The sequence below is a fragment of the Corvus hawaiiensis genome, chromosome 20, assembly GCF_020740725.1.
Source record: "Corvus hawaiiensis isolate bCorHaw1 chromosome 20, bCorHaw1.pri.cur, whole genome shotgun sequence".
Classification (NCBI taxonomy): Eukaryota; Metazoa; Chordata; class Aves; order Passeriformes; family Corvidae; genus Corvus; species Corvus hawaiiensis.
Genome location: NC_063232.1, coordinates 7,914,880 through 7,934,080, shown reverse-complemented (window position 1 = coordinate 7,934,080; position 19,201 = coordinate 7,914,880). Strand labels below are relative to the sequence as shown.

Here is a 19,201-nt window from a genome sequence, read left to right as displayed (position 1 = left end):
ATGTTAGGGACCCTGGTCCTGCAGCCTCACAGCATTAGCTCTGTCTGGACTTTTCCTGGCAAAAGTTCATCTAAATCTAATCCATCAGAAACTTGGATATGGTGGTCCCATTACTGTAATTAGGTCTGCCCTCATTAGTGTTTCCTAATTCAAGTGGAGAATTCCTAATTTCTAATACTTAGCCTACTTCTCCTTTGCTTCCATTTAAGTTCATTGCTTCATGATCACAGCAGACAGATCTACTGATGGCTTTGAAATCCTGTTTCTACAGGATCAAAGCATGACAGTACAGACATCCAGGCAGCACAGGCAACACATCCTGACAGGTGCAGCCTCCTAGCAGGAGTGAGACCTTGGCACCAGGACACTGCCACAGCTTCTGACTCATGACTGTGAGTGTGGTGAGGATGTAGGATCAGTTCTCCTACGTGCCAGGTCCCTTCTGAACACCCCTGTGCAGATCACAGGGCCTTTATCACAGTGTAACTGGGTTTAATTTTCTCACATCCATGAGAAACACTCAAGGCTTTCTCTCTCCAGGCTGAGTAACCTGGTTAAGTGGAAGGTGTCCCTGCCCATGGCAGGGGGGTTGGAATGAAGTGGGTTTTAAGATCCCTTCCAACCCAAACCAGCCTGTGATTCTATGATAAACCTCAAGACTCCAGTCCTGGCACCTGACATGGGATTTCTTGGTTCTCACAGGAGAACAGCAGAGGTACAAATCAGATGTCGTTACTGAAGAATGAGCTCAAGCAAGCATGTTTATTGGATGCTTTACCAAACACTGCAGAGAGGCTCAGAGTATATGGAAATTTGGGGCATGCAGCTTTTTTTGCTTTCTGTGAGTTCTGGAGACAGCAAGGAGACTAATGCAACTCCAGGGCTGTCTTCCTCCCACAGGGAAGGTATATGTGAAATCCACAAATTTCAGAAGTGATTTTTTAATTCTTGATTATGAACATAATAACAGGGAAGCATTGGCAAGCACAGGGGAACGGAGCTGAGCAGAGGGGAGTCTGCAGTTGGAGTGGGGGATTGTAAAGTGGCATTTCAAGCCCTGCTACCCTTGTGCTCCTTGCTCTGCTCCAGAGAGGCTCACACTCTTGGGCCATGCAGAGCTTTTGCAGAGTGTCCACTGTGGACAGGAGGAGGAAGAAGTACTAACAATATGAAGCTGGTTTAATGAGGATAAGAGAGGATTTGCAGTTCCCCTTGCACAGGTTGCCCCATGTCATGCCGCCCTTATAATTCAGCCGCACAGAATAACATGATGAGTACCACCACCCACCCTCATAGCTGTAGGCACAGTTCTTACTGTAAGTGTCCTGATCCCGATCCTTTGTAGAGAATTTCATGTTGTCGTGCATGTTGTTGGGGTTGTCTGAGGTCATGGCGTCCCCAGCTGTCCCATTGTAGGAGCCCAGCCTCAGCCGGTAGCCGTGGGACTCGTCTTCCACACTGAACAGGTTGTAATCTGCGAAGTTGAAGTTGTCTGCGGAGTCCTGGATGACAAACCTGATCTGGTAGACCTTCTGCTTGGCGATCTGGTGGATGTACTCGGTGCCCAGCCAGTACTCGGTGCGCACGTTCCCAAAGCCATACTTGTAGGTGCTCCAGGACTCGGCCCAGGTGACTGGTGTGTCTCTCTGGTTCCTCTGGATGACGGTCCAGCCCCCGTGGGTCACGTTCATCTCGCAGTACACCACGAGGTGGTGCAGTCCTTTGGGCTGGATGATGTAGACGCCACTGTGGCTTCCACGGGGAATCTCACTGCAGTCCTTGGGCCAACCTGGAGCTGGAAACAAGAGATGGTTATTAAATTCCCCTAAAAGTGGGGTATTTCTTTTGTGTCTACATCCTTTTGCACACACATTCTTAGGCTGTATTCCTGCCATGCGCTCACAGGAGTAAATCAAAATATTGAGATGATCAGTGTAGAGGTGAGCTTCACATCTTCCTAAGACTGGGTTCAAACTGATGGGGACACACTACCAAAATGTCTGGTGAGAGCAAGCCAGGCACTGCCTGGGTCACCCAGGTCTTTGGGTCACCTAAGGACCTTCATCCAGCGTGGGTTCAGTCTCAGTGATTTGCCTGTGTCATGCAGATGGTGTATCACCACAGACAAATGCAAATCTGGGGGACAAAATCACTTGCTGGTACAGCGAAGAGGTTTAATGCTTTGCCATAAACTCAGAAACCCCATAGAGAGGGTGATCATGACATCCATATCTCTAACAATTAAATCAGCCTTTGGGATCTAAGCAGGGCAAAGCCATTATTGTTCTCTGAGATTACCCAAGTAGCTCTTTAGAGACTTCCTGACTTGTTGATTATGGCCTTTCCACGCTCCAGAGTGTCCGCACCTCACACAACAAACAGCTGAATGCACTACACACTGCAGGGAAGGAACTTGCTCCACTCTCAGTACCTCTGTCAGTGCTTGTCCCCACCCAGGTAGGACCTATCTTTGGCCTTATGGGCTAATGTTGACCCAGCCAGTTCAGTAATTCTGTCAGACCCAGTCTTCTCATCAACTGTGAAAATAAGAAAATGACTAATCACCACTTCCCAGTAATGAAGCATCACTTTCCGATTTGGACCTTTATCTGGAAAATTCCCCATGCAAAAGCACCACATCAAGTACTGAGCCCAGAACATAGCTGGTAGCAGAGTCCCCGGAGGTTATGAGCTGTGGCACCTCTGCAGCCCATCAGAAAATCAACATATTCCTGGGAGGAGCCAGTGCATGTGTAAGACATGGATAAGTTGTCCGAGAGCTCTTGGTGAGCCCAGTGATGGTGAAAGCTCCTGGGCAGATGCAGAGACTCACCGTGGCTTGCTGGTGGGTGGTGGGCGATGTCCCTGGCCTGTCGGACGTGTCCATCACCATCATCTAAATTAACACAGGAGACAGGAATGAGTGTGGAGAGTAGACATGTCAAATGCCTGCTAGGAGAGCTCAATCTTCTCCAGATGATATTCCAGTTTTTCTGTTACTGTTCCTAATTCCAGAGGAATTTATCAATTTCAGATATCAGCAAGTTAGTAGATTGGGGGAATTTATGTGGTGTGAGAGTGAGGCTGATGCTTTCTTGGTGGAAAGGATTTGGGCATACCGTGTAGGGGAAAACCCCAAATGGTGGTGGCAACACTGGGAAGGTGGTTGTTAGAGTGCAGCAGCAGCAGTTAGGGACTTGGGAAGGAGAGGGATTAAAAAGTGGGGGAAGAAATGTGAGAGCAGACACAGGAGAACTGGCCCAGGTATCAGGAGTTGGGAGAGGTGTCTGCTCAAAAGGGAATTTGAAGGGTATTGCTGGAAGAGAGGATGGTTTAGAATGAGTTAATGCAATTCTTTTGCAAGGACATCTCTGTATCCACTGATGGCTGTGAAACAGAGGGATGAGTCACAGGCTTATGGAATTACAAAAGCCATTCCTGTCCCCTCTCTAAAACAGACAATTAACCCTGCAGCTGCTGCTCTGACAGCCTCAAATACCTGCTCCCTGCTTTCAGTCTCAGCTGGCACTGTCTTACCCCCTCCCTTGTGAAGTGTTTAACTTAAGCCTCTTACACTCTGTATAAACCCATTCCTGACAAAGTCTGCCTACCAGACTTCTGACTTTCTGAATTTTGATATTGACTCTCTTTTTGACTCCTTTTGACTTTCTTTACAGCCTGAGCCTGAGTGGGAAACACTCATGTGATGTGGTCTGGAGGACTTTTCTACCATGGAATTTGCTTCTACTACAGCCATATGAAGCTGTTTACTCATGTTTGTATTGTAAGGCACAGTCTGCCTCTGCTCCTTTCTGCCTTCATACCCCATCCCTTTGGAAGCACTCCTCTCCAAGTCAAGACTTTGGAATGCTGGCCTGTCTTTTCTGGCATGCCTCCCTGCTCACCCAGCATGCATTCACGCTGCTGATGTTTTCAGAGCATGCTAGCAGTGCCATAGGTGAGAAACCACAAAATCATAGAATATCCCAGGCTGGAAGGAACCCACAAGGGTCATCAAGTCCAGCTCCTGGCCCTGCACAAGACAACCCCGAAATCACACCATGTTCCTGAGAGCTTTGTGGAGCCCAGAGCACACATTCTTTCTCTACTCAGACTTGCAGTTCTTGCTGAAGCCCAGGCTCTTGTCTCAGTCGCAGTGCTCCCTGTGCTGGCAGTTTCCTGACAGGTGATGTGAAATCAGCACCAAACACTTGGACCTTGAGCTCTTCTGCCGAGCACACCTCCTCCTCCCCTGGAAGGGAACCAGCTCTTTCTGTCATGCCACATCCCACCCACAGCCCCTGTTTATTTTTCCAGGAGCATTTCTTGAAGGCTTCCTCATTGTTCCAACATACCCTGGTAGGTTACAACATAACCCTGTAGGTTACTCTGTGCCATCACCTGGCTGTTTGCCCTGTGCCAGTGTCACTGCTTAAACTCTTTGTATCAACTTCATTTATTTCCTCTTTGTATTGAGGTCTCCCTTGAATTCAGTTCTCCACTGACCTTGTGATTTCCAGAGGTAGGGACTGTTCTCCATGTCCTCAAAACACACTGTTAGCATCTTTAACCCTTCTTCTCCAAGGAAGAGCCCACAGCCCACAACACCCTGGGCTTCGTCTTGCTGCCAAATTGTCCTTTCTCCTGGGATCCTGTGAGCTCTGAACAGCTCTTTGGCTGTTTTTCTGTCACTTATGGACAGAAGAACTTCCGTAAGTCGCAGCAGATGAGACAGGCAGCAAGCAGAAGGGGACCCTGAGGTTACTCTTGTTCCAGTAAGACATTCTCAGAGCAGTATTTAGTCCTTCCTTGCTGTGACAGGGGTATAGGCAGGCTGATGAGGGTGTAGGCTGTGTAGGATCTGACTGATCAGGACCTTGTTTGCCTCTCCCTGTTTCAGGGCCATACTTACCAGGCTGGGAGGACTGTGGGGGAGCATTCAGAATGTCATCCATTGTGCCATTGAGGAGGTACAAGTTTCTTATGTCAACATCAGGAAAAGATGCTGCCAGGGCCAGCAGGCAGGTCAAAAGCAGGAGACAAAGGCACTGGGTAGCTGAAATGGGAAGAGATTGGAAGAAAGAGATCGTAACTCTTCTATTGGAAAGCCAATAATCCCATTCAGTGTAAAATAGGAAAATAAAACTGTTTGTAGTGCTCCCTTGGAGCCATGAGCCCTATGTAGATGAGCTCATTAGATGAACTGTCATGTACACATTAGCAGGAGTCATTGGTGTGGCACCTGCTGTAGTGGCTTTTGAGACAGAAGAAGTGCCAAAACCTTGTCCAAAGCCAAAGTGTCTGTAATCAGAAATCCCTATGTCATAGGTTAGCAAGCTGTCTTGGAAGTGATGTTCTTCTTACAGCTTCCTCTATGACCTGATAGAACCTATCAGCTGGCCAGTTTGAATATGGACAATTCTTTAAGCCACTTAAAGTTGTGACCGCCTCTGTGATACACGCTTAAGAATAGGCAAACTCCCCCTCCAAGCTCTCTCTCATTTTCGGCACTGGGACGGGTGGCTGCGGGCCCCGTGTGGGGGCCAGTGGGCCCAGCCAGGCCCTGCTCGGGCCAGGCCGGGCCAGGCCACGGCTCCAGGATGACCACCTGCTGAAGATTTCAGCTAAAGGGGCACCGCTGTCCGGCAGAGGTCAGGTGACCAACAGCGATAAGCCACATTCCAGCTGCAAGGCCAAGGTGAGATTAACCCTTTTAGTGCTGTGAAGAGCTGAAAACCTGAGGGAGAGAGGAGATGCTTAAAGCTGAAAGTCTGTTGTGAAGCTATGATATATCAGAGTATCCTGTTGTAATTTCATGAAGATATGGGGGGTGGAGCGTTCAACTCGTAAGCAGAAGCACCTGCGCTGAGATAGGCAGATGCTGACGCAGCTGTAATTTCATGAGAAGTTTGGACAGGGAGAGATGGACCAGATGAGGACTTTTGCTCCAAATGGGAAAGGAGAAAACCTCAGTCCCTAGAGATGGACCAGATGAGGACTTTTGCTCCAAACGGGAAAGGAGAAACCTCAGTTCCTAGAGATGCTCCCAGAGATAGTCCTAAAGATGAAGATGAGGAAGACCCTTTGCTCCCAGGGAAGGAGAAGGGCCTCTGTTTTTTGTTTCTGAAAGGCTCAACCTTAAAGTTGTACCCCAAAAAACTTCAAGAGTGGACCCTCGAAAGCAGTTGCGGGAAAAGCTGCAAGTCGGGGGAAAGGACTCACATGCAGACAGAGAGACTCCTCTTCCTAAATGGACTGAACAATATTTGGAAGTGGGCGGCTGTCTCGTTGTGATAATGTTTTCATAGCGCGAGAAGAGACTTCTCTTTCTAAATGGACTGAACAAGGTTATTATGGAAGTGGTAAACAGACTGAACATCCTTAAGGGTTGTCTTTTTCCATTGTCAGTGGGAGAAGGGAGGAAGGTGGGGGTAGGAGGAGAGTTCTGAAGGTGGTATAATTTTTTTCCCCCTCTTTTAGGTCTGTTAATAAACTTCTTTATATTCTTTCAAGATTGGTGCCTGCTTTGCATTTCTCCTAATTCTTATCTCACAGAAGGTAAACAGTAATGAGTATTTTGGACCAAACCACTACACCCTATAAAACTCAAGGCTCGGGACTAGAGATAACAAGCAGAGTGAGCACAGAGGGAGGAATCCCCTTTCTTCCCAGCTCCCATCATGCTCCCATGACACATTCATGTGGTTTGAGCTGGGACTGCCCTGCGGTTTTGTGCCTGCCCAGGCAGGGCCATGTGTGTGCAAGCAGCATGACAAAGAAAGGCAGCACAGACCTTCAGGAGTTACAGCCTGTCTGGGGTAAATTATGCCCTTTGTGTGGTTATGTTGGTTATGTGGCTAGTTCAAGATTTCCATATGTGGACAACTGGTCTGCTCTGCTCTGGTTCAGAGCACTAGGGAAAACCAGCACACTTTTTGCAGTATTCAACCTAAGTAAAATAACAGAAAGTTTGTTGTGATTCCTAAAGAGTGGGACATTGTGGAGATGCCTGCCCATGGGGAAGTCTTGATAAGACACATACAGCTCACCTGGCAGATGACTGATGTGAACCCCTCACTGTTCAAAACCAAGCAGAGCCAACACCTATTGCACTGCCCTGGGGTACCTGGGTTTGGCACCATTCTCTGGGATGCCTGAGAAGGAAAATCATCATGGATGCCAGCCTGGAACTGCTGTGTGGAATTGCAGACACCCTAGAGACAAACACCCCATTTTGAAAATGCTCAGAGATGTCCCAATCATTCATGCTGGTTACAGTTTTACAGCAAGTTTTTCAAACACACTTCAGTCCAACTGATTCACTTCTCAATTCCTACATAACATTTGGTATGTTGATATTCTTGTGTTTGGGACATATTTAAAGACATTTTTCCTTGAGGCACCCAGGGAAGAAATGCTCCCCCCACTGCCAGCCCTTCCCCCATGACTAGTCATGAAAAGTCTGCATAGGAAGGAGATGCAGGAAGAGGATCAACTTCTTGTGGGTGTTCTTCTGGGGACAGCAATGTGCTTTTGAGCATCTGACCTCCAAATCTGGGTACCTGTTCAATATCACTCATTCAGAAGGAAAATCTAAAAAATCTTTTTTTTAGTCTAGAGTATTTAACACTTTCCTTGGGGAACTGAAAATTGCAAAGAATGGTAAATATGAAACTTGTACAATGATCTGTGTAGCACTCCAGGGCTACACTGGTACAACCTGAAAATAGCAGAGCATGCAGGCTCCTGCCCCAGCTCCCAGCCCAGGGCAGAGCAGGCACAGACAGGGCAATGGACTCAGCACTGGCATATCCAGGGTATGGGGAGGACAGACCCTGCAGCAGACAAAGTGCTGGGGTACCCTGTGACCTGTAGTCACACACAGAAGTCCCATCCCATCCCATCCCATCCCATCCCATCCCATCCCATCCCATCCCATCCCATCCCCTCCATCCAACCTTACACTCACCCATGCCGTCTCTGTGGGGCACAAAGCTGGATGGTTTTGTCCTGGCTGGAGGGGTGTCCAGCCTGAAAGTTATAGGGTTGAGCAGGTGAGGGGGTGGAGGCACAAGACCCAAACCTCAGCACTTGTTCTCTGGTTGGCAGCAGGACCAGTGGCTTAGGGCTTATTTGCTCTTCACCATCAAGTGATCAGTCCTCAGAAAATGAAGTCTGTGTGTCACACAGGTGAAGAGCTTTCTTCAGAGGCAAAGCAAATAATATGGTGCCAATAAGCAAATGCCTTAAAATACCCACAATTTACAGTGCAGTGTTTCCCCAGGGAATGACGTTCTTGGGGCATCTCCACAGAGCTCAACTGGTAAGTAAATACCCAGATGACTTTCACCTCCTGGATGGAAATCAAATATCAGGCGTAAATCACTCTCTTCAGAGTCAATGTTGAGCTCAACAGCCCCTGGGGACCCCACAGACCCTTCAGGGAAGAGGTACTCCAGTGTTCCTGGGAAACTGTGCACTGAACTTCAGAAAGTTCCACTCCAGTGCCTCCTGACACCCCTGCCCTGCCACTGCCGTGCTGCCCCTTGCGCAATGCGCACTGTGGTCCCCCCCGGCACCATGGTGGCCCTTGCAGCAATCACAAGGGAGTTTTGGGCATCATGAAGTGCTGCTGATGTAAAATGGTCTCACTTCAAGCCCCTCTCTGCTCTAGGAGTACTTACACCAGAGATGTCTTACAGAAAATGCCAGACCTCCCTTTTCCCAGGGATGCCTGCAGTGTTCTGAGTTATGAGGGCTCCTGTAGCCCAGCACCCACCCTGGCTGGACAGGCTGGGATTTTTGTCACAGTCTGTGTCCTTGCAGTGTGGTCACCTGGTCATGGACACTCCTGTGCCTGACCTGCTGTGCCTGTGCACAGACATGCAGTGACCCCCAGCAGGGCTTCTCCAACAGCTTCCAGCTAGTTTTTCCAGGAGGCTGTGGCCCATGTGAAGATTAGGATGAGCAAAGCAGGCAGGGGAAAGGTCACACAGGGGATTTCTCCAAACTCCCAGCTTTATCCTGGGGCCCAGCTCCTGTTCAGTATATTTCACAGAAACACAGAATCCTGGAAGGTTTCTTCAAAGATCATCTTGTTCCATTCCCCTGCCATGGGCAGGGACACTTTCCACTAGACCGTGTTGCTCCAAGCCCTGGGCAACCTAGCCTTGATCAATGTTTGATACTGAAACAGATCTGTTTGTTGCTGCATCCCAGGCTGCATCTGGAAAAATGCAGCCAGGAGGGTGAGGGAAGGGATTATTCACTCCCACAGGTGAGACAGCGGCTGGAGGGCTGTGTGGGGGTTCCCTGTGCAGAGCAGCAGCTTCAGCTCCAGAAGGATCCAGCTAAGAGCACCAGGGAAGTTGAGGCAGAAGTACATGGCATATGTGGAGAGGTTGAGAGAGATGGGTTTGTCCAGCCTGGAGAACAGAAGGCTGAGATGGGATCTTGTGGCTGCCTAGAGCTACCTCGTGGGAGGGGGAGGAGCAGGTGGAGTCAGGCTCCTCAGGGCACCGTGTCTTGCTTTGGACCCCTCATTGCAAGAAACAGACTGGAGCAAGTCTGGAGGCCAGTGGAGGCCACTGGGCTGGTTGGAGTCCTGGAGCTCAGGACATGTCAGGAGAATTGGAGAGAACTGAGCTTGCTCCACCTGGAGAAGAGCAAGCACAGAAGCGGTCCTATTGCTGACAGCAACCATCTTATGGGAGGACACAGAGAACATGGAGACAGATTTTTCAAGGACATCCATGGTGGCGGGATGAGAAGCAATGGATCTAAGTTGGAACATGGAAATTCAAGTTAGAAATAGGGCTTTGCTTTAACATGAGCTTGATAAAATACCAGAATAGGTGCCCAGGGAGAGGCTGTGGGATTTATCTTCCTAAAGGTGTTCAAGACTTTACTGGACAAGGACCTGCTTGAGCATGGTTTGGACCAGATGGCCTCCAGAAGTCCCTCCCAACCTAAATTACTATGTCACCCTGTGATTCTGTGACTGTCTTTGGAGGTACACAGGAAGCATGAGAGCCAACAGACACAAGGAGAAGGAAGGGAAATCGGATTTAAAAAAATTCAGCCTGAGTGTGTTCAAAGATGGGAAAAAAAAAAAGAAGAGAAGTTGTGGGACCTCCATTCCTTGACATACACAACTGATCCAGGTGTGACCCTAAACAGCCCATTCAAGTTGTCACTGTTTTGGCACAGAGGCCAAACCAGAGGCACCCAGAGGTCCTGCTGTTCTTGGACCCTGTGTCTCCAATTCTCTGCAAATCCCCCTCCCCAGCCTTTACATCTTAGTACTGGGCCACACATAGTCAGCCCAGTCGGGTGGATTTGCCCTTTCAGGGTAACAGCTGTCGTGGCTCTTGTGGCTGGTGGCCTGTCCCACCCAGGACCTTCCCCTGGGCCCACTAAGTCAGTTTGAATTCAGCCCTAGACCTCCAGTCCCCATCTGAACCACATGGCACAGTGGGGGACTCCAGTCCCCTCTCTGTCCACTTTTTCTGGATGGACCTCAGATTTACTCTGTGGATGGTTTATTTCCTGGATGGACTGCTCACATCCCTGCAGTAGCCTATTTCCAGGCCTGCCCTCTGCCCTGTGTCCCTTCATGAAGGATCCTGGATCCAGTTGGCTGCTTGCCTCACATGGAGCCCACACTCAGCCCTCTCCACTGTGCTTGGACCTGGCAGGACAGACATCGCCTCCTCAGATCACCCTTGGCTCCCAACCTCTCACCAAGCTAGCAGGGGTGACATCAAAGTGTTCAGATGGAACTTGATCATAGAATCATGGAATCGTTAAGGTTGGAAAAGACCTCTACATCAATAAATCCAACAGTCAACCCAGCATCACTGTGTTCATCAACGAACCATGTCCTCAAGTGTCACATCCACATGTTTTTTGAATGTTTTCAGGAATGGTGACTCTACCAGTTCCAGTGCTTGACAACCTTTTCCATGAAGAAATTTTTCCTAATATCTAATCTAAAATTCCCCTGGTGCAACTTGAGGCTGTTTTCTCTCATCTTGTCAATCCAGGAATCCCTTACCAGGGATCCATTATCTTGGAGAGGTCTGGATGCCACTCATCAAGGCCTGCAAATGGCACTGTTTGATTTCCATAGTGTGGAAAGTTTGGTGGGAACCTCAGCTTTACCCTGGATTGCTGTGAACAGCAGGTGTGAAGCTGTGCCATGAAAAAAAGTCTGATCAGAAACCAACATAGAAGAAGAAGGTAGAAGGGACACATCTTTATCTTCTTAAATTTGACTTGAAAAGGTGATGGAGCTTCCTAGACCTTCTGGCAGGAAGAACAGCCCTCCCAAAGCATTTGTCCTGAGAGCATTTTGATCCAGTAGACACAGAAACTCCTGGTCAACATTTCTGGGACTGAAGGTGGATCTGTAGGAACTCACCAGGCCAAAGATGGGGATTGCAAAGGAGAGTGGCAAAGGGACCCACAGATACCTGTTTGTTACCTGGAGCCCTTGCTGAGAGCATGCAGGGCAACACTGTAGCTCTGGCTGTGGGACACTGGCTCCAGCTCAGTGACTGATCCCAAAACCTGCCAGTGGAGAGTTAGTGAGTGGGCACCTCTCTTGAGGACCTGTCCTCAACTTTCCAAGATCAGGCTTGGGACTGGTCACATAGACCTCTCCTCCTTTGCTAGTTTCTGTATATCCTTAAAAAGCTGGGTCTCTCCACTTCACTTTGATCATGGCTCTCCAGATTTTGCTCCAAGTGTGCAATTCGCATGTAGTGTTTGTGTAGGGACAGTCAATAATTGAAACTGCTCAGCATGGAGGGGGTTATTCTGTACCTCTCTGGCTGGAAGGACATGTGTCCCTTCCCTGAGTTGTGCTGTCATGGGATCTGGAAACTGCTCGAGCCATAATCTGAAAGTGCCTCCTTGTGCCTCTACAAATGATGAGTGTGAGCACACATGGGTGTGTGCAGTGCCTATAAAGCCGGAGTGGACAGCTTGGCATGGGAGGGTGCACCACTCGGTTCCTGCTCTCTCCGCAGCTGTGCTGTCGTGATGGGTGAGTTTCCTGCTCAGGTACACCTCACTCCGGTGTGGTGCTGGGCTCAAATGAGACCTCACAGGGTGAGTATGCAAAGGCACAGAGAATGATGAGCAGGACAGCAGCTGTGAGCTTCCCTGGGAGCAGGAGGGGTGCCAGAGCAAAGGACCAAACAACAGATATGCTTGGTGCCAGCCTGTGCCCGCCCCAGACTACCTGTGCCGTGTGTTCCAACATCCTGTCAAGGCAGCTTAATGTGCAGACCTAAGCTTCACCTTGGTCCTTTCCCTACTTGACCAATGCATGTGGCATGTGAGGTTGCTCAGGGGTCCTGCCCCAGGTGTGGTGGCATCTCCCCCAGGAGGTGAATGAGTGCAGGGTGTAGGGGGGTGCTGTTGGTCAGCACACAGGGTTTGGGCTTTTATCCCTGTGTGGGCCAGGAGATTCCTCTGTCTGCTTGGGAGCAGTGCAGTAGGACCCATCCTCTGGGATAGTTTCCTTCTAGCTGTCCTTGGACTGGAGTGGTTGATATGAAAGACTTAAGCATGATTACTCAAAAAAAAGCTGTTTCTTGTGATCCCCCCAGCAAACTGCTGTTCCCATATCCAGCTGTGTCACTTCCCTCTCTTTGCTCTCTTGGGCTGTAGGTTCTGAGAACAAACTGCAGGTTGCTGCGTGGTGCAGGGAAGGGGCTGATTAAGAGGTGACAGAGTCATTTCTCACCTTGTTTCAGCCTTGAAGGGCAGAGCCTGTCCTGAAGCTGCAGCTTCCACTACCCTGGGAACCCTCTGCTCCTGACTGTGCCCTGGCTCTGCCTTCCCTGCTCCCAGCATCCCAGGGGCTGCCCAGGGATCCTGGCAGTGATAGGCAGGGGCCTGCCCAGGAATCTTGATGATGATGGGTAGGGGCTTCCCAGGGATCCTGGTGGTGATGGGCACTTTCCTTCCCAGGGCTCCAGGCTGGGACACCCTGGCTGCACCGGGACCTTGTCCTCCTGCCCACCATGGTGGCAATGCTTCTCCTGTGTGCCAGCGCTGGTCCAGCCGTACCCACTGCCAGCTCCCGGAGTGGTGAGTAGCGGGTGGGTGGGGGGCACTGGCTGGGTACCGAGGGACAGAGCAGGACTCTCAGATCTGCTCTGTGCTAGGGAAGGCAAGCAAACACCCAAAGGGATGCACAGCACAGGAGCTCCTCACACACACAACCCCTGGGCCATGGCTTTTACATCCTGACTCCTGCCAAGCCACCTTCACCCCCTTGGTGGGTCCCTGCTGAAACCAACAAGCTTCTACCAAAACAGCACAGCTTGAAAGGATTGCTGTGCCATGTTTGTGAGGCTCAATTCTAGGAGAGATCCTCCCAGCCATTTGGCTTTTTGTTTAGCTCTTGTTGGATTAGGAATATTCCCTTCCTCCCTTCAAGGGAGGATTACAGCACCTGCAAGACCCAGAATTTCATGGGTTGAATTGGAATTACCCACAGCAAATTGTCTCACATCAGACACAAACCAAGAAAAACAAATTAGATGGCAAATTAGTTTGGTTAGTAAGTAATGAGAGATCACATAAATTATAACAAGCTGGGGAAAGAGATCCCTTATAGACCAAGGCAGAACTAAGCCTTCTTATCCAATACCATGAGCCCCAGGGAAAACATAAATTTTCATTACGTATCCTCATCCAGTGGAGCATTTTGGATACTTCTGGTCCTTGCAAGAGCTGCAGTTCAATATATCACGAGTATATGGGCCAGATATACTTGGAGGACATAATTGAAATCCTGGAGATTTTTTCACCCTTCTTTTCTTGGCAAGATGCATTAGAAGGCTCCAAATGAAACAGCAAATAATGAGAAATAGGTTCCAGAGCTCTTACAGTGGCCACTGGCTCAGAGACCTTCAGGTTCCCTGAGGATGAGCCAGTGGAAAAAGCCCCAGACAGAACTACTCCTTTTTGTTCTGAGTCCTCACTGCTCTTCAGAAGCTCCTTGTTGTCCTGATAGACTCATGGACCTTCTCTCTCCCCCTACCCTGTGTTTGCTGCTGCAGCCACAGGGTTCCCCCCAGACTGCAGCCGCCTCCGCAAGAACAGCCCCAGTGGCGTGTACGTCATCCAGCCGGCCAGATCCCCGCCACGCGTGGTCTGGTGCGACATGGACACCGAAGGCAAGGGCTGGACTGTCGTCCAGAGAAACTCTCATGACACTGAGCTCACGTGGAAGCAATCCTGGACCACCTACAAGTATGGCTTTGGGAACGTGCACAGCGATTACTGGCTGGGCACCGAGTACCTGCACCTGCTGACGCAGCAGGGCACCTACAAGGTGCGCTTCATCGTGCGGGACAAAACCAACGTCACCCACTATGCTGAGTATGACATCTTCAGAGTGGAGAGCGAGGCCAGCGGGTACCCACTGAGGCTGGGCCGGCATTCTGGTGATGGGGATGACTACTTGACCCTCTACCACCCCAAGAAGGGGGGCATTCATGACAACATGAAGTTCAGCACAGTCGACAAGGACCAGGACCAGTACAGCGGGAACTGTGCCAAGAGCTACGGGGGGTGGTGGTACAACAGGTGCCAGAACGTCCTGCTCAATGCCAAAAACTACATTGTTTGGCCAGGATTCTGTGATAATGGTGACTGTGCATCGTCCCTCATCCTGGTCAAACCCACTGATGTGTGTTGACCATGCACAGCCCTCTGGGAGTGAGGGGGTGCCACCATCCCCAGCTCAGCGCCCCATTCCCATGCCAGTCCCAGTGCACATCCTACTCTGCCCACAGCTCCTGTTCCCTCACCAGCTGAAACACAGCAGCTCTGGGGCTCAGGAGCCATCACCCAGAGCACTGGGCACATGGACAGCTTTGCCCAGTGCCATGGTGCTGGCTGGCACTGGGGCACAGGCACTGGTTTGGGGTGGGTGCACCCGCTCCCATCCTGGGGAGGGGGACATGGTGCCTATTCCCTTCCCCTGCAGTCAGTGAACCCTGCTTTGCTCAGGCCCTGCTCCCTCCCCAGGCCTCGCACACTCCACAGCTCTGCTATCCACGGTGGGAGGAATCAGCTGCAATAAATGCTGGAGCCAGACTGTGCTGCCTCGTGTCTACCTGCACACAGATGTTGGGGGATCACTCTGTCCAGTCTTCAGGATGGCAGACTTGGGGGAAAGTAAGTGTGTTAGGCAATATTCCTTCCAATGGCTTCTTCCAGCCACTGCACTCTGGACTGTGGCTGTAAGGCTACAATTAGCCAACAGGGCCAGCAAAGCCCTGATCATGCAAAACCCTCACTCATAGTTTGCCCCTGTCCATGGCTGGGTGGTTGCTTTTGCTAGGAAAGGGAAGAAACCAACACAACCTTAAGTGTGGAAAGGGCACTGGGCTCCCTGAGAGTGTGAGTGATGTGGGTAAGTCAGTCCCATCATTCCCTGCTGCAGACACGGAATGTGTCTGTGGAGCTCCCTTGTGATACAGGGAAGTTTGAATTTGGGGCTTGAAAGAACCCACAGTTCCTCTCCTCAGTATTTGGAAGGAAAGCTGAACTCAAGGAAGGTTTGTGGCTGGGAATGCTGAACAACATGGGACTCCAGAGCCAAGGTCTGTGACCAAGGTCCCAGGGCACCCTGCAGAACTATGGCAGTGCATTGTTCCTGAGGAGCTATGGAGTTCTCAAGGAGCATTCTTTGGCAGCCCTGGAGGCACCTGCATGTGGGCAGCACTGCTGCATGGGGAGATGGAGATATGAGGGTGCTGCTGGTTGAGAAAGGCTTCCCAGTTGGAGCTTACTTGAGAGTAGCACTTCTGGACTAAGAGATACGTCTGCTGGTTTAAAAAGGCATTGGTGCTCCAGCCTGGATGCACAACCTAACAGAAGGGGAGAGGCTGGCCAAAGGCTTGGGGCCCCTGGTAAACAGCATTCCACTCAGCAGCCAGCCCTGAGCTGCATTCCTGGGTCTCTGCTGGAAAGAGAATAGTTGTAACTCGATGATCCTTGTGGGTCCCCTCCAATTCAGAATATTCTGTGAACCTGTAAGTGCAGCCAGTGAGACATCTCCTGCTCTGATCAGCACCAGTAGACCAACATCCTCCCTCTGCTCAGCATAGGGAGACCATATCCCAAGTACCATGTCCACGGCTGAGCTGTCCAGTGCACAGAATTATCACCACACTGGAGCAAGTCCATACAGACCCAAGCTGATCCAGAATCTTGAAATTCTGGGATCCCTACCATGTCAGGCTGTCTCAGCTCTCACACTGGCCCAGACAGACCGACCATGTGGTGCTATGTGGCCTTGCAGTACTGTTGTTCCTTTCTTGCCTAGCCACTCTCCCCGTTCCCTCCCAGCGTTCACAAGGTTAATGAGGCAGGATGACACTGGCCTGGCTTTCCAGGTCATGGCTGGCAGGGTTGAACTGACCTGATGCTTCCCTCGCACCCTCTGCTTGCTGTTGTCCATGAGATGCTACATTCCCTTTTTGGAAGATCTCCACCTTGGAATGCAACCCTCTTCTGTAAGTGGAAGTCTTGTCTGTAATTCCTCACTCGAGTTGTATGAAAAAAATTTCCTTTGAAAACTTTTTCTTACTGCACCAGAAGCCTCAGGCGTGCTTCTGGCAGGAAACGGAGTTTGCAAGGAGTTCCCAAATAAATGAAGGACACTATGCAGGTGTGAAAGTGATTTTATTCTGCAGGATGAACACAGACTACAGCAAGGATGTGTTGACAATGTGGCCTGCCCTGGGCTCAGTACAGCTTAGATCAGGTTAGCTGGTAATGATGGATATTTTTCTGCTGAAAACATCTGTACTCACAAAGCAAAAAGAGAGTAAGACCATGCTGATCAGGAGGGTCTTAGGTTTCTGAGCACAGAGTTCTCCCCAGAAGGAGCATGCTTGGATACTGCAGCGTTTATAAAGATGCATTCTACTAATATTCCCCCCAAAATCCACCACAGGTGAATGGCCAGAGACAGAGCTGGGAGCTTTGCTACTTTTCAGGACAGGAGGAAAACAAAGCAGTTCTTTATACAGAGGAACAACCCTTTTCACCCCCAGGGCCCCATCATCAAACAGGCCCCAGCAGGGCACTGGCCTGGTCATGTGCCCTGCGTGGATAGAAGGGGGAAGGAGTTCTAGTGGTATGGAGTTGGTTTGATGAGGATGGCTGAGGCTCTGCAGTTCCCCTGGCACAGGTTGCCCCATGTCAGGCTCCCCCTGACATTCAGCTGCACAGAGTAACATGCCGAGTACCACCACCCACCCCCATAGCGGGAGGCACAGTTCCCTCTGTAAGTGTCCTGATCCCGATCTTTTGTGGAGAACTTCATGTTGTTATGCACTTTCCTGGGATTATCTGAATCCATGGCATCCTCTGCTGTCCCTGAGTGCACTCCCAGCCTCAGCCGGTAGCCCTGGGACTCGTTGTCCAGGCTGAACAGGTTGTAGTCTGCAAACTTCATGTTGTTTGCGGCATCCCAGATGACGAACCTGACCTGGTAGATCTTCTGCCTGGTGATCTGGTGGATGTACTCAGTGCCAAGCCAGAACTCAGTGTGCACATTCCCAAAGCCATGCTTGTAGGTGCTCCAGGACTCAGCCCAGGTGATATCCGTGTCCTGCCGGTTCCTCTGGATGACGGTCCAGCCCCCATCTGCCCCACTCATCTCACAGTACACCATGATGGGGTGCAGTCCTGTGGGCTGGATGATGTAGACGCCACTGGGGCTGCGAACTGGGACCTCGCTGCAGTCCCTGGGCCAAGCTGGGGCAGCACAGAGGGGGATAGAACAAAAGCCTGGGCATCAGGACAAGACCTTGGGCAGGAGGGAGGTTCATCTGGCCAGAGCACCTGGGGGATAACCAGCTCCAGAGAGGTCTGGAGGTGAGAGTGGTTTGGCCTCAACCCTCTGTTCCTTTTCCATATGGAAGACCAAAAGGAGTCAGCCTCAGTGAGAGGCCCCAGACTCACTGAGCTCTGCTGATATCAGTCCAAGAGACTGAATATGGTCACTAGTGGACTCCTTTGGGTCTCCTGAAAAAGGGGTTGTGCTGGGAGGAAGGTGAAGAGCACCTAGCCTCTGCCTGTGACTAAGGGAATGGGGAAAAATGACCCCTTCAAGCATAAAGCCACCCTTCCCAGCCTGCACAGTGCACACACACACACACACGTACACAGAGCACTGCAGTCTTCACTAGGTACACCTCCTCCTCCACCATCCTGGAGCACTGCCAGGGCTAAGGGACAATTCAGGGTCCTGCCCTACCCAGAGCTGGCTGGGTCCTGTACACAGGCACACAACAGCGGATGCCCATAGGATGCTACCTACTGGTTCTCTTCAGACCACTCTCTGAATCGGTAGAGGGAGATTTCTTGAAGGTGTTTAGGGTTTGCATATGCACAGAGTGGCCTGGCGCAGCCAAGATGAGCAGGGAAGCAAGGAGCAGAAGACACCGAGCTGGTAGAAAGGGACAAGAAGAAAAGAAGAAACGTGATCGTCCTTCCCATGGCACCAGCACCACATTTACCACAAGCCTGTGAGGTGCAGGAGGGCACCAAGTATGCTGGGCAGCATCAGGCTGCTCCCTGCAAGCCGCAAAGCTTGCCAAAGGGGCAGACAACCTGGCCTTTTCCCCTTGATCTGCTGTGGACAAGTCAAACATGGGGTAGTTTTGGGCAGAACAAAGTACCCAACAACTGCCTGAGCCAAGTTTCCCTCCTGGTCCCTGGAGCAGGGGCCTGGCTGGGGTGAGCCAGAAGATGGGATGAGCAGCTGGTGCTCAAAGAGGTGGCAAGTGCCCCTAAAGGGCACCGGTGCCCCCGATCCACCATCAGTGTGCAAGGACCAGTGCATGGAGCCTCTCCCTCTTGCTGAGCTGCCCTACCTTTGCTCTCCCCGTTGGTGGCAAGGAGCGCCCGCTTTCCAGCCCTGTACTCACCCATTGCTCCCTGTGGGAATGCCCTCCGGAGCGCAGAGCTCTAGAGTGGCTGGTCACACAGAGGGATTTGTAGTGCCCTCTGCACTGGGCGGGCTGAGTGGGTCCTGCCCCCCTTTTCTGCTGGAAGAGATCAGGTTGATTTCCTTTGTGCCTACAGAAAACACCAGCTGAGGTGGAGGTGCCTGTGGTTCTGGATTGCAAAGAAAATAATCCCCATGCCAGCAAGAATCATT

At 50.8% G+C, this 19,201-nt stretch overlaps 3 protein-coding genes across 4 annotated transcripts; 1 reads left to right on the top strand and 2 right to left on the bottom strand.

Annotated features, from left to right (window-relative positions):
* Positions 1–743: 743 nt before the first annotated feature.
* Positions 744–8,182, bottom strand: LOC125336476 (fibrinogen-like protein 1-like protein). The gene is made up of 4 exons (XM_048325012.1): positions 7,970–8,182; positions 4,913–5,056; positions 2,834–2,896; positions 744–1,795 (listed from the first exon to the last, which is right to left on the bottom strand). Exons 1-4 carry the CDS (start codon positions 7,971–7,973, stop codon positions 1,161–1,163), a joined length of 846 nt encoding a protein of 281 aa, XP_048180969.1. The 5' UTR covers positions 7,974–8,182; the 3' UTR covers positions 744–1,160.
* A 3,766-nt stretch (positions 8,183–11,948) lies between these two features.
* LOC125336456 (fibrinogen-like protein 1-like protein) lies at positions 11,949–14,847 on the top strand. The gene is made up of 3 exons (XM_048324977.1): positions 11,949–12,049; positions 12,982–13,101; positions 14,079–14,847. Exons 1-3 carry the CDS (start codon positions 11,950–11,952, stop codon positions 14,717–14,719), a joined length of 861 nt encoding a protein of 286 aa, XP_048180934.1. The 5' UTR covers position 11,949; the 3' UTR covers positions 14,720–14,847.
* A 1,847-nt stretch (positions 14,848–16,694) lies between these two features.
* On the bottom strand, positions 16,695–19,076 carry LOC125336457 (fibrinogen-like protein 1-like protein). 2 transcript variants are annotated; one of them, XM_048324979.1, is made up of 3 exons: positions 18,969–19,076; positions 18,359–18,487; positions 16,695–17,793 (listed from the first exon to the last, which is right to left on the bottom strand). In XM_048324979.1, exons 1-3 carry the CDS (start codon positions 18,970–18,972, stop codon positions 17,165–17,167), a joined length of 762 nt encoding a protein of 253 aa, XP_048180936.1. In that variant the 5' UTR covers positions 18,973–19,076; the 3' UTR covers positions 16,695–17,164. The 2 variants fall into 2 exon arrangements, with proteins under 2 accessions (XP_048180936.1, XP_048180937.1); XM_048324980.1 differs by lacking the exon at positions 18,359–18,487 and having other exon boundaries at positions 18,969–19,060.
* Positions 19,077–19,201: the final 125 nt, after the last annotated feature.

Excerpts from the sequence above, each read along its gene's own strand:
- LOC125336476 (XM_048325012.1), bottom strand. Across the intron at positions 2,897-4,912 it reads CCCACAGTCCTCCCAGCCTG|ATGATGGTGATGGACACGTC; the intron begins GTAAGTATGGCC and ends GTGTTAATTTAG. Across the intron at positions 1,796-2,833 it reads CCACCCACCAGCAAGCCACG|CTCCAGGTTGGCCCAAGGAC; the intron begins GTGAGTCTCTGC and ends TCTTGTTTCCAG.
- LOC125336456 (XM_048324977.1), top strand. The coding sequence starts at position 11,950 with ATGGGTGTGTGCAGTGCCTATAAAGCCGGAGTGGACAGCTTGGCATGG. Across the intron at positions 12,050-12,981 it reads CAGCTGTGCTGTCGTGATGG|GGCTCCAGGCTGGGACACCC; the intron begins GTGAGTTTCCTG and ends TTTCCTTCCCAG. Across the intron at positions 13,102-14,078 it reads CACTGCCAGCTCCCGGAGTG|CCACAGGGTTCCCCCCAGAC; the intron begins GTGAGTAGCGGG and ends TTGCTGCTGCAG.
- LOC125336457 (XM_048324979.1), bottom strand. Across the intron at positions 17,794-18,358 it reads GAGTGGTCTGAAGAGAACCA|CTTGGCCCAGGGACTGCAGC; the intron begins GTAGGTAGCATC and ends GTGCTGCCCCAG.